This window comes from Bos indicus, chromosome 3, assembly GCF_029378745.1.
Source record: "Bos indicus isolate NIAB-ARS_2022 breed Sahiwal x Tharparkar chromosome 3, NIAB-ARS_B.indTharparkar_mat_pri_1.0, whole genome shotgun sequence".
NCBI lineage: Eukaryota > Metazoa > Chordata > Mammalia > Artiodactyla > Bovidae > Bos > Bos indicus.
Window position 1 is genome coordinate 1921014 of NC_091762.1, and position 13849 is coordinate 1934862.

The 13849-nt window shown below is 45.8% G+C and overlaps 1 protein-coding gene and 1 long non-coding RNA gene across 7 annotated transcripts in view; one reads left to right on the forward strand and one right to left on the reverse strand.

The window, feature by feature from the left end:
* Positions 1-941: 941 nt before the first annotated feature.
* The window catches only part of ILDR2 (immunoglobulin like domain containing receptor 2), a 68861-nt gene continuing 55953 nt past the window's right edge, over positions 942-13849 (forward strand). For 4 of the 6 annotated variants that reach the window (XR_002183572.2, XM_019986487.2, XM_019986499.2 and 1 more), the window contains exon 1: positions 944-1313. Coding sequence is in view for 5 of the 6 variants with exons in the window: in XM_019986487.2 (XP_019842046.2) it covers positions 1268-1313 (46 nt within the window). In the remaining variant the exon portion in view is untranslated. Of the gene's footprint in view, positions 1314-13849 lie in introns of all 6 variants that reach the window. The other 2 variants (XM_019986508.2, XM_019986514.2) reach the window with 2 other exon arrangements.
* LOC139180600 (uncharacterized) overlaps positions 5565-13849 on the reverse strand; it is a 36313-nt gene continuing 28028 nt past the window's right edge. The window contains exons 3-4 of the long non-coding RNA XR_011564836.1: positions 8859-9068; positions 5565-6408 (exon numbers count right to left, since the gene is read on the reverse strand). This is a non-coding gene — a long non-coding RNA (uncharacterized lncRNA). The remainder of the gene's footprint in view (positions 6409-8858; positions 9069-13849) is intronic.

The following is a 13849-nucleotide window of genomic DNA, read 5'->3' on the forward strand; positions in this document are numbered from 1 at the left end:
ACATGTTTGTTAATGTATATATTTCTTGGTTGTCTCGAAACATACATTTAGGATCCTTTCCTACACACACAGACAAATCCTTTTTAAAACTGAAGTAATCCATTTAAATACGCCCTGCAAACTATAAGTGAAGTTCGCTCAGTCATGGCCGACTCTTTCCGACCCCATGGACTATAGCCTGCCAGGCTCCCCTGTCCATGGAATTCTCCAGGCAAGAATACTGGAGTGGGTACCCATTTCTTACTCCAGGGTATCTTCCCTACCCAGGGATCGAACCGGGTCTCCTATATTGCACGCCGATTCTTTACTATCTGAGCCACAAGTGCGCCTTTGTTTAGACAAAAGGCGGAAAAGTGATTAAATGCTGGACAAATGTGAGCCGTATAATTGTTCACTTCATTCTATATTTACATTTTTTTCTGTTAAAGAGCTGCATGCCCTTATCTCATAATGTTTTAATCTCATAACGTTTCTAAAAGAAGAAAGTTTGGATGCGGATTCTCGCGTACCTTTTCCAATTCTGTGGAGCCCCTTAATTTTTGGCATTGTCAATAAGCGATCGGGATGGGGGGGCGGCAAGGGGGTTCAGCGAAAGCCCACAGCCTTGCCAACAAGTTATGCCAAGTCGCCGCAGGTCCCTCTCTCCCAGTTAGAATGGCCCTAGCCACGTGCGTACCCAGACTCCCTCCTCGAGTCCACAACCCCGCTTCTGGCTCTGGTCCCGAACGCTAGCTTCGCTGGGAGCTGCCGGCGCTGATCGCTCCCAGCTCGGCGCAGCCCGCTCAGCCGCCTCCCCCGCACCCCTCTCCCCCTTGTACTTTGTCTCTCGGCCCTGACCTCCCGGCCGCAGGGGGGTGCACGTGACGGAGAAACTTTGGCAGGCCCGGGGTGGCGGGCGGCGGGCGGCGGGCGGCGGGTGGGGGCCTGCAGCTGAGCCCCCCCGCGCGGCGTGCGCTGCGGCGGGAAGGCGCTCGGCGGGCTGCGCTGCCTGCGCGTGCGGGTGCGCCAGAAGGCTGGGAAGGCGCCGCCGAGCGCGGGGCGGACTCCTGGAGCCCGCGGCAACGCGCGTGCAGCCTGCGGCGCTGTCGGCCCGGAGGCCCGCCTGCGCTGCCGAGCCGGCGGGCGGCTGCATCCAGGGACGCCGGAGCCCCGCTCGCGCCCGGCGCCACGGCTCCGCTGCCGCCTCCGCCGCTCGGTTATATAGATCCTCAATCTATGCCGCTTCCTTCTTCCCTCACTCCTTAATCTGGATGGGAAGTTGGGGGAAATGGACAGGGTCGTGATGGCTTGGGTTGCTGTCCTCTGGCTAACAGGTAAGAGACATTTTCAACCGAGACGGATAACTTGACACGTATTCCGGTACTGGTACTGTTCTCACCCTCCTCCCCACCCCATCCCCAGTTCCCCCAGACTGTGTTTAAAGCTGCTTAGCAGGCTAGTGGTAAGTGGGGGAGGGGGCTGTGTGTGTGTATCTATATATATCTATATGTATGTATTAGAATGGTGGGGGAGGCCAAGAGAAGCCCGATAATCAAGTGAGCCGGATGGAGATGCAGGTGTTTTGACTCATTCGAGATATGAGATTGTTCTTGACAATGTGCATTTCCCTTTCCATACCACGGTTCTTCCTCAGTCTTATCCGGAGTTTGTATTATGTGAGTCCTGGGAAAAACCTGGTTGGGAGAAAAATGAAAGCTCAGGGGAGACTGATTAATTAAGAGAACTAGTTTTCTGGAGGTTGGAGGTACACGAGTGTCTCCTTAATTCCTTCCCTGGAGAAGCCCGGAGCCCCAGGGGCATTCTTCTGTGGCTCCCAGGGGTGCAGGGGAGCTGGAATGAGGAAGGAGACTGGGATGGAGGCTTGATTGGTTGTGGAGTTTAGGGCTTTGCGCTCACTCATTTGGTAGCATTTGGGGAGTGGTTCCATAGAGGAAAGGAGCCTTCCTCCCCCGATAAACAAGTGGGAACACCTCCTAATAAAGATAATTTGCAGATATATTTAGAAGGTAGGGTTTCTCTTTAGCATTAGAGTCACTTCTTCTAGCTTGGACCTCCATATTTCCCCCTCCCTTTTGGTGAACTTTCTACTCACCGTCCTGGGATCTGGAAAGGCTGTAGTTCCAAACATGTGTTCCCACAGGATGATCTGCGAGGTTGAGAGGTGGCCAGGCAGGGTGGGCAGCCCTGCGAGATTCATGGAGCAGCCCTGCCTTGGGTGGGGATGGAGGGGTTAAGCAAGCTGGAAACCAGGTGATGGAGGAGAGGAACAAGGGAGCAGAAAGGTGAGGACAAGAGGGGGCAGAGAAGGGCAAGAGAGAAAATGTAAAATAGCACCAAAAATAAAGTTGTGTCCCCTCTGGGGGCATTGAAGACTGGGAAAAATCAAGTCAGTAGGAAAAGAGGACCAAGATTAAAAATCTAAGGGAAGTGATTGAAAGAGGGTCAATAACACAGTTAAGAAGAAAGAAAACCACTATTTCCCTTAGTTTCAGAGTAAGGTTATAGATTGCCTCAGTTTTTTTCCTATCCCTAATGAAGGGTCCCTAACACTGGCTCTTGCTCCCTGCTAGGTTTAGGTTTGGGGGGAGTCTTTAGCAGAGTTAGCCACTTCTCTTGGCTGCTCTGAGTTCATCCCTCCCACATTATTCAAATCTGAATCATCTCTAATTTCGGGGTTTGGCTGATCCATGCCTCCCCACTCCTCTGGCGTCCCAGTGCCTTCCACTTCTACCCTTACTGATTCGGAATGTCCTTAATTTGCCTCTGCTTCTCAGTTATCATATTTGAGGGGAACTTTGGCCTTGAACCTCTATCACTTCCTTAAAGTCCGCTAGGCAACTGCGGAGGAGTCCTTGATTCAGAGATGCTCTTCTAGACACCCTGGGGTGTACCCTAGAAAAGCTCTCTAAGGACTTGCAGGGCATGGGCAGAAGGGGAAGATATAGCCCACGCTAGAGGGCTGACAGCTTTTTAATGCAATGGTCCCTGGAAGGAACAACCTAATTCAGTCCTCTCAATTTATACAAATGGAGACCCAGAAAAGCAATATTCACACAGTAAGTTTGTGTTAGAGCAGGTGCCAGAACCCAGTTCTCTTGAACCCCGGGCCCGTCCTTCTCCCATGGGCACCTGGAGAGATTGCTCCTGCCTGGGAACAGGCAACAGGTTATCAGGGCCATCCCAGCTGTCAGAGGGCCAGAACTTCCAGGCTCTGCAAGTCAGGTGGCTCCAGAGATCCCACTGATCACCCACTGGCATCCCCTGGTCCTAGCTTCTGCTTCCCTTTCTTGCCACGGTGGACAAGCCTTTCAGTCTCAGCAAAGTGCAGGAGCTAACAATGGCGGCTGGGGAGGGCGGGGGAGTTGGGGGGTGGTGGGGGGGTGGGGAGGAGAGAGGAGCAGTCAAGGATGAAATGGATTCAGACTCTTCGTTTACAGAGCAACCAGGAGAGGAAAGGTAAGACATTTTAGTCCAGCCCAATCAATGAATTTTCTCTTGAGGGGGTGGTGGAAAGGGAGGGAAAAAGGAAAGGACAGATTAAAAATGAGTCAGAGAGAGCCAGAGGGGGAAAAAACACATTCATTCTCCCTCTCCCTCCCTTTCTCTCTCCTCCTGCTTCTCTCCTTTTCTCCTCCCCTCCTCCCATCCACCCTCCCCCCGCCCCCCACCGCCAGTTTCTCTGTTTTAATGCAGGCTGAGCAATTTCTAATCAACACTTCAGGTTTTTTTTCCTCAGGCTCTAGCAGCTTCTTCCTCGTCTTTCAATGCAAAAATTCTGTATTTCTTTCTGCTATATATTTAGCCTCCTGATTTCCCATTGTCAGTGTGAGGGAGCTTCCTGCAATGGACTGTTTTGTTGCTGTTATTGTTCTTGTTGTATTGCACAAAATAAAATGCTTACCAGCTGCTATTTTAGCAACAGGTGCCATCTAGCAATAAGACTTGAGGACGGTTCACTATGCCTTTGTTCCTGAATACGGATGGTGTTTCAACCTTTCTGGCAGCAGAGGCTTTGAGAAACGCCAGAACTGTGGTGACACTCTGGGAACATACTCTAGGAGCAGGCAGTGCATTTTCCTGGAGACTCTTTTGGGTCTCTCTGTGCTAAAGAGTGCTTATGCTATTTCTTTTGGTATTTCTATTAGTATTTCTTTTGGTACCTTTTTGGTGGTATTTATTCATTTATTCATCCATTCTCCAAGCACGTACCAAATACCTGTGGTTTCTAAGTATTTTTATAGGTGCTGAGAATACAGAGAGAAAAGACATAGTCTTTGCCCTCGAAGAGTGGCCAGTCTAGTGAGTGACTCAAATTTTTCATATAATTTTGATATGGAGGTAAAAAGTCCTAGAGTAAGGGCCATGAGAGCCACACAGGTGGTGTAAGGGCATGGATGGGGCATACCCACCTCAAACCTGGGGTGGGAGTCAAACAACTTGGAAACAGACTCCTGGAAGAGGTGATGGCTGAGTTAGCATGTTTGTTCAAGCACAGTCAGCTGCTGAGTTACTGTCACATCCAGGCATTGCTCTGTGGTTAATAAGACAGCCCTGCACCCCAGCAACTTACAGTCTGGTGGTGGTGACATCAGTGATGGAACTGTGAACAGTTACAGAGTACCACTTGCAAAGGCGACAGTGGAGATAGGCATTAAGTGTTGTGGATGCCGTAAGGTGGCTACTAACCCAGGCTACATACAGCAGGAAGGGAAGTATCCAGGAAGGGTTGTTACCTGGTTTATTTGCGTTCAGGTAGATGCCTGGTGACCATGTGAGAATGGGCTTGCGTATGGAGAATTAAAGTGTTATTAGTCCTAGAGAGGCAGAAGTTTCTTTTAAAGATTCCTGACACCTCAGCATCTGGCGTGCTGCGGTCCATGCGGTCATAGAGTTGGACACGACTGAGCAACTGAACTGAACTGTCACCTCAACTTCCATTATCTCCTTTTTCCATTCTTTGAATTCCCTTCTCTCCTCTGTCCATTTTTCCCCATAGAAGAGACCTTTTTTGTACTGGAGCATCTTTCGGCACTTTATTACAACTCTCTCCACTTCCTACCATAAGCCTGGATGAGTCTCTCCAGACTAGGAAAGGGGGCTTGTTTCAGTGTTGCATTCACTCCTTAGATTTTAGACTCATAATTCTGCCGAGTGTCTGGCTTATACAGACGTGGGGATTCGTTCTAGTAGTCCTAGTGTAATACTACGCTAGTACTATACTAGAGTCTTAGTGAAAGTACCTAGTGCTTATAGTGTTAGTAGTGTTAGTACCCGGAGAAGGCAATGGCACCCCACTCCAGTACTCTTGCCTGGGAAATCCCATGGACAGAGGAGCCTGGAAGGCTACAATGAGGTCGCTAAGAGTCGGGCACAACTAAGCGACTTCACTTTCACTTTTCACTTTCATGCATTGGAGAAGAAAATGGCAACCCACTCCAGTGTTCTTGCCTGGAGAATCCCAGGGACGGGGGAGCCTGGTGGGCTGCTGTCTATGGGGTCACGCAGAGTTGGACACAACTGAAGCAACTTAGCAGCAGCAGCAGCAGCAGTGTTAGTACCAGGACTTGGTTAGCGGAAAGAACTCTAACCTAGGATTTGAGGACTGGATTCCAGTCCCTTCTCCACAGATTAACTGTATATCCATGGGATCTTGGCACGTAATTTTATTATTTCATTGAGATATAATTGACATATAACATTAGTTTCAAGTGTACCAGTTTCCATATTTATATGTTATGAAATGATCACCACAATAAGTCTAGTTAACATCCATCATCATATATAGTTATAATTTTTTTTCTTGTGATAGCTTTCAGCATTTATTCTGTTAGCAACTTTCAAATATGCAACATAGTATTATTAACTTTAGTCACCAGCCTGTGCATTATATTGTTGTGGACTGCAGCACGACTGCAAAACGTGATCCCTGTCCTTCACTATCTCTCGGAGTTTGCTCAGACTCATGCCCATTGATTTGGTGATGCCATCCAACCATCTCATTCTCTGTTGTCCTCTTCTCCTCCTGCCCTCAGCATCAGGGTCTTTTCCAGTGAATTCGCTCTTTGCATCAGGTGGTCAAAGTATTGAAGCTTCAGCTTCAACATCAGGCCTTCCAGTGAATATTCAGGGTTGATTTCCTTTGGGATTGACTGGTTTGTTCTCCTTGCCTTCCAAGGAACTCTCAAGTGTCTTCTCCAGCACCACAATTCAAAAGCATCTATATTTGGTGCTCAGCCTTCTTCATAGTCCTACTCTCACATCTGTACATGACTGCTGGAGAAACTACAACTTTTTTTATATGGACTTTGTCAGCAAAGTGATGTCTCTGCTTTTTAGTATGCTGTCTAGGTTTGTCATGGCTTTTCTTCCAAGGAGCAAGTCTTCTAATTTCGTAGCTGCAGTCACCATCTGCAGTGATTTTGGAGCCCAAGAAAATGAAATCAGTGCATTATATACTCAGGACTTATTTATAAACTGGAAGTTTGTACCCTTTGACCCCCTTCACCCAGCCCCCACCTCTGGCAACCACCAATCTGTTCTCTGTATCTATGAGCTTGGTTTTTTGTTTTTGTTTTTAGAGATTACACATATAAGTGAGATCATACAGTATTTGTCTTTCTGATTTATTTCACTTAACATAATTATCTCAAGGTCCATCCATGTTGTCACAAATGGTAAGATTTCATTCTATTTTATGGCTGAATAATATTCCATTGTGTGTGCATAGATATAAATGTCAATTATACACACACACATGTATAAGTATATAGTATGGCATCTTTTAATCTATTTATTAAATGACAGACACTTAGCTTGTTTCCATATCTTGACTATTGGCTATTGTAAATAAAGTAGCAGTGAACATGGGATTGCATATATTATAATCTTTTAAAGATCCATTTCTTTTTATTATTTTATCTTTAATTGGAGGATAATTGCTTTACAATGTTGTCTTGCTATTATAATCTTTTGAATGAGGTCATGTCTTTCAGCTCTAAGATCCTTTGGTATGGAACTTTTCTCCCTTTAATTTTGATGAGTTGGAAATCAGACTTACAGAGCCCTTAGTGTCCCTTCATGGATCACAGCCTTGTCGTGGCAAAGGGACTTGCATAACTCAATGAAGCTATGAGCTATGCCACGCAGGGCCACCCAAGACAGACAGGCCATAGTGGAGAGCTCTGACAAAACGTGATCCACTGGAAGAGGGAATGGCAAATCACTCCAGTACTCTTGCTGTGAGAATCCCATGAACAGTATAAAAAGACAAAAAGATATGACACCAGACGATGAGCCCCCCAGGTCAGAAGGTATCCAGTACGCTACTGGTTAACAGGGCAATTACTAATAGCTCCAGAAAGGATGAAGCGGCTCAGCCAAAGCAGAAACGACTCTCAGTTTTGGATTTGCCTGGAGGAAAAAGTAAAATCCGATGCTGTAAATAACCGTCCTGCATAGGAACCTGGAATGATTGCCGAGAGAAATATCAACAACCTCGGATATGCAGATGATACCCCTCTAATGGCAGAAAGTAAAGAGAAACTTAAGAGCCTCTTGTTGAGGGTGCAAGAGGAGAGTAAAAAAGCTGACTTAAAACTCAACATTCAAAAAACTAAGAACATGAAATCCAGTCCCAACACTTCATGGCAAATAGGAGGGGAAAAGGGAGACGCAGTGGCAGATTTTATTTTTTTGAGTTCCAAAAATCACTGCTGCTGCTGCTGATGCTAAGTCGCTTCAGTCATGTCCGACTCCGTGTGACCCCATAGACAACAGCCCACCAGGCCCCACCGTCCCTGGGATTCTCCAGGCAAGAACACTGGGGTGGGTTGCCATTTCTTCCTCCAATGCATGAAAGTGAAAAGTGAAAGTGAAGTCACCCAGTCGTGTCCGACTCTTAGCAACCCCATGGACTGCAGCCTACCAGGCTCCTCCATCCATGGGATTTTCCAGGCAAGAGTACTGGAGTGGGTTGCCATTACTGATGGTAATTGTAGCCATGAAATTAAAAGACACACGCTCCTTGGAAGGAAAACTATGACCAACCTAGATAGCATATTAAAAAGCAGAGACATCACTTTGCTGACAAAGGTCCGTCTAGTCAAGGCTATGTTTTTCCAGTGGTCATGTATGGATGTAAGAGTAGAACCATAAAGAAGGCTGAGTGCCAAAGAATCGATGCTTTCTAACTGTAGTGCTGGAGAAGACTCTTCAGAGTCCCATGGACAGCACGGAGATCAAACCAGTCCATCCTAAACGAGATCAACCCTGAATATTCTTTGGAAGGACTGAAACTGAAGTTCCAATATATTGGCCTCCTGAGGCAAAGAGCCAACTCACTGGGAAAGACCCTGATGCTGGGAAAGATTTAAGGCTTAAAAGGAGAAGAGGGAAGCAGAGGACGAGATGATTAGAAAGCATCACTGACTCAATGGATATGAATTTGAGCAAACTCTGGGAGACTGTGAAGGACAGGGAAGCCTGGTGTGCTGCAGTTCATTGGGTTACAGGGAATCAAACTCAACTTAGCAACTGAACAAACAGAAACAAAAGGTCCTCAGTGAGGAGCCACAGAGGGAGCCCCAGTTATCTTCAGCCTTTCTCTGACCACCAATGATTGGAATGAAAAACAGCAGCTGGGAAAAGAGAGCACATGTTAGCATTTTCAGAGGAATGAGTAGCACCCAGTGCCTGGTGGACAGGATAGGGTCAACTCTAAACAATTAAATGTTGTCATATTGGGGGAACTGTTGAAGAGAGTCAAGTGCTTTGGGCCAGGTGGGATGAATCCTGCTCTAGCCAACATGGCCCTCAAATGTCCTTTCTGGTCTCAACTTTTTGTTCCAGGACACACTCACCTCTTTCAGTTCAGTTCAGTTCAGTCGCTCAGTCGTGTCTGACTCTTTGTGACCCCATGAATCGCAGCACACCAGGCCTTCCTGTCCATCACCAACTCCTGGGGTCCACCAAAACCCATGTCCATCGAGTCAATGATGCCATCCAACCATCTCATCCTCTGTCGTCCCCTTCACCTCCTGCCCTCAATCTTTCTGACAGAATGTGGTCCACTGGAGAAGGGAATGGCAAACCACTTCAGTATTCTTGCCTTGAGAACCCCATGAACAGTATGAAAAGGCTTACCTCTTTACTCCTTCCAATTATTTTAGCTTTTATACCGACTTTCCCCCAATTAGGAATTATAAAGAAAGGTATAATCTAATTGTTGCTCTTGCTTAGATACTATAATGCTTTTCTAGTTTTGTGAGTGATAAAGAATCTGCCTGCCAGTGCAGAAGATGCAAGAGACACTGGTTCAGTCCCTGGCTCAGGAAGATCCCCTGGAGTAGGAAACGGCGACCCACTCCAGTTTTCTTGCCTGGAAAGTTCCATGGACAGAGGAGCCTGGCAGGCTACAGCCCATGGCGTTGCAAAGAGTCAGACATGACTGAGCATGCATGCAATACTTTTTTAATGTGTTTTATGACTTTTTAAAATCTCTTTTGATCCTTCTAAATAAGGCTGGTTATCATCTACCTATACATAAGAAGAATAAGGCTCAGAGGAAGTAAATGACTTGTCTAAGTCCATTGTATCTTATTGATTAAAAATAAGAAATAATGTCATTGACTTCCATATGACTTGGTTGTTTCAAATGCCTGAATCCAAGGGAAACATTTTCTAGTTAAGGTGGGTGAAACTAGAACTCCTGACTTAAGGGAACAAATCCAGGTGTCTGGGTTTCCCTGATGGCCCAGTGATAAAGAATCCACCTGCCAAGCAGGAGATCACACATTTGATCCCTGGGTTGGAAAGATCCCCTGGAGGAGGAAATGGCAGCCCACTCCAGTATTCTTGCCTGGGAAATCCCATGGACAGAGGAGCCTGGTGGGCTACAGTCCATGGGGTCACAGAGTCAGACACGACTTAGAGACTAACAACAGCACAACGTGGTTATCTGTCATAGGGCATTGGGTAATGAGGCTCAGAATTCACAGAACTCGGGGAAATATTACAGGGGAAAGTGGTAAAGAATAGCATTTAGTATTTCTAATTAAATCCTAAGATCTACAGGAAAGGAGTGAGTGAGGAGTGCTCCAGTGAGGCACAGGAGAGCATCAGATGTGGCCCTGTGACAGCAGAGACTGCTGGCATGTCAGAGCCCATCTGGGAGTAGTGGCTGGTACTGTGTATCCAGGAGCCACACAAGAGGTAGCATATGTAGCTTTAAAATCTTGGTCTTTAAGATAGCTTCTGGCTTGCTGGAAATGAAAGAAGGCATCTTGGATGACTAGAGTTCTTTGTGGGCCAAGAAACAAGGAAGAACTCAGAAGAACATGCTGCTTCCCTGTTCTCCTCCAGCGGCTGGAGCCCTGCAGGAAGTATTGCTCTAAATTAGGAGTAGAACCTTCACATTCAGCTGGAATCCTGCATCGTCACTCCTCCCTTGCCCTGGGCTCATCAGGAGGCAGTTGGGAGAGAGGGATAAGGCTCAAACTGACTTGGATTTAAAGACTAAATTAATAGTTTACCTTGTTTTCTTTAGCTTTAAAATGGGAAAGCTAACTTACCTTGTAGGGTTGTTGTGATCATTAAAATGAAATGATGTACAATTCCTAGCACAGTATTTGGCACATAGTATGCGCTCAATACTTTTTATGGGCCCAAAATAGGAATATTAGTCAGCATTTTGATGTAGCAATAATCAACCTCATAATCTCGATAGCTCACAATACCAAATGTTTAGTTGTTCATATTATATGAGAGATGCAGTCAGCTGCAGGTCAACTGTGAATTGGCTAGAATTGGTGGACTTGGCTCATTTCCAGATGTCTTCTTATTCCAAGACCCAGGATGAAGGAGCAGCCACAATGTGGGCATGCTATTCTCCTGGTGGAGGACTCAAGGCTGGTAGGGAGAGGGCACAGAGCCAAATGCCACAAATGCCTTTTAAGCTTCTGCTTGGACAAGTCTTATGGCACATGTACTCACATTTCATTAGCCAAACGTGTCACCTGGCCAAGCCATAGTCTATGGAGTGGTAAGTGTACTCTGCCTACAGGGAACAATGCAAGAGTGAAGAGAGAAAACCAACGGGGAACAAATAATACAATCTATCAACTGGGTTAAATCATTCAACTGAATGTGCTGAGTACCTACTGCTGCTGCTGCTAAGTCACTTCAGTCGTGTCCGACTCCGTGTGACCCCATAGACAGCAGCCCAACAGGCTCCTCTGTCCCTGGGATTCTCCAGGGAAGAATACTGGAGTGGGTTGCCATTTTCTTCTCCAATGCATGAAAGTGAAAAGTGAAAGTGAAGTTGCTCAGTCACGTCTGACTCTTAGCGACCCCATGGACTGTAGCCCACCAGGCTCCTCCGTCCATGGGGTTCTCCAGGCAAGAGTACTGGAGTGGGTTGCCATTGCCTTCTCCGGAGTACCTTCTAGGTAGCGGTTTTTAAAAGCCTTCAGGAGAGAGCTTGTTGTTATTAATAATGACCAAGACAGATGACTAAATAGAAAATTCTTAGACAAGATTATGTGATTCTCTAGGGTACTATGACTGCAGTAAGAGCAAGAAGAAATTTTATATAAGAAGTGATAGCTGAGGAAGTCAGGAAAGATAAGTTGGTGTTACTAGAGGAAGAGTGGGATTGAGGGAAGGGAAATTTACAGAGGAGACAGCATGTGCAAAAGCCAGGAATCAAAAGAGGACATGATGTTTTTTGGAAAGTACAAATATTTTACTTTTTTTTTTTTTTTTAATGTGAGTGGGTAGCCTGTCCCTTCTGCAGGGGATCTTCGTGACCCAGAAATTGAACCAGAGTCTCCCGCGTTGCAGGCAGAAAGCCCCATGGAAGAGGGTGCCTCCATCTAAAATGAGTCTTGTACTTCTGAATGCCTACAGGGAGTATTTGAAAGTGTGAGAGCAAAGGAGTGCTATGACCAGATGTGCATTTTAGAAATATTATTTGAACCTCAATGTGGAGGGTAGATTAGATATAGGCAGACATGCAGCAAAAACCAGCTAGAAGACCCTTGCAGAAAGAGAAGGGAGACATGACGAGATTCTGAGCTCCGGTGGTGCAGTGACGACGAGAGGAGTAGACAGTGACAAGAGATGGAGGAAGTAATCCTGGCCTGGTTGCAAGTGGAAGTTGAAAGACAAGAGTATCAAAGATGTCTCCAGGTTCCTGTCTTGGGATTGCTAGAATGCCATTTATGGACATGAACTAATATAGGAGGAGGAACTTGTAAGGGAGGGAGATATAGGTTCAGTTTTTTGCATTATATTAGTTAGAGTAAGCCTAAGATGCTATAACAAAGAGACCCTAATAATAGTTTAAAACTCACATAAAATAGTTTTTTTTTTTCTCTCTCCTATAACAGAAGAGAACTAGTGGGACTGAGTCTACTGTTCCCATATGTGGCTCTCAAGACTGCTCCAGTGATAGGTGTTTTTCAGCTAGTAGAAGCAAGGAAAACAGAGGATCAAGTAGTTTGTTTTTCGGGAGGTGACGTGGAAATCGCATACATCACCCCTCCTCACTGTGTCCTGAATCTAGTCCTATGACCATAATTAGCTTCAAGGGAGGCTAGGAAATATAATATGTGGCTGTCTTGGTGGCCAGATTAAAACCTGGAAGGTTCTGTTTCTAAAAGAAGTGGACAGTTAGCATCTCCATCTATAGAATGATGAGTTTGGGGTGATTGTGTAACATCCGGATGGAAAAAGAAGTTATATATTTGGGTTTGGAGCTTGGGTAAGAGATCTAAACTAGACATACAGGTAACAAGTTGATGAAAGTGGAGAAGAGCTTTCTTACAGGAGCTTTCTCTGCCCAAATGGCTGGTCCATCCAAGGAGTCTGACCCACCTGATTGAATCAGAACCGTTTCCACGGTTCCTGGGCCGTGCAGGGTAGACTGACCTCTTTTAGTACTGCTTTGGTCACGCTGGAACAGCATGTAAGCCAGCTAGACATTACCCATGAGCTTGCTTCAGATCTCTGGAAGATGAGCAAATCAAATAGAAAGGAGATGTGCTTCTGGCTTTCATTTGCACAGTGGTGGCAGAGAACGGGATAGCGTGGCTCAGTGGGACACACAGGACATATGCTTAATGAATGGCAAGCTCTGTATGCACAAGGGCCAGAGTTATAGACAGCGAATAATAAGTAGGCCATGAGCAAAGCCCACCTGAGCAAGGGTAACGCCAGTGTTTCCTTTAGCCCGTAGAAATGGGGAGATACTGATGCTTTTTAGGACCCTTGGGGAGAAAACATGGAAGAATGTTGTCATACTTTTAAAATATTTTTTAAAAGAAATCTCAAAATAGTACATCTGGTCACCCTAACCCTAAAATGTATCAAGCCATTAGGTACTGTGGTAGGAAACAAGAGAAACTGATTCTGTTCAATTTAAGCAATTGGACAGAAAGAAATTTATTGAAAGAAAATTGATTAACCTATAGGACCAATAAGCAAACTGGAGAACTAGGCTTAGAAAATAGGCAAGGGAATGTCTATGATTCTTGGTAAAGCCTTTTTTATTTTATAACCCAGCTATATCAAAAGATGAATAGTTTTTACTTCTGGTGGCTAAAAGGTTCACGTTGTGTTTTGTCTTTAAAAATTGAGCCTGTAGGTCAGAATTTCCCCAAATGCTTTGTTTTCCATGCTGACAGTACTCAGGGATGGGCACACTGGAGCAAACCCAGTGGAGATGCTTTAGCACCCATTATCCATCTCTTACACTTAGAAAACCCGCCTATCAGTTGTTCCTAAGACAATGTCATAGGAAATTGGCACAGTATGTTAAAAATGTGAGGACAAAAAGATGAATTTCTTAAAG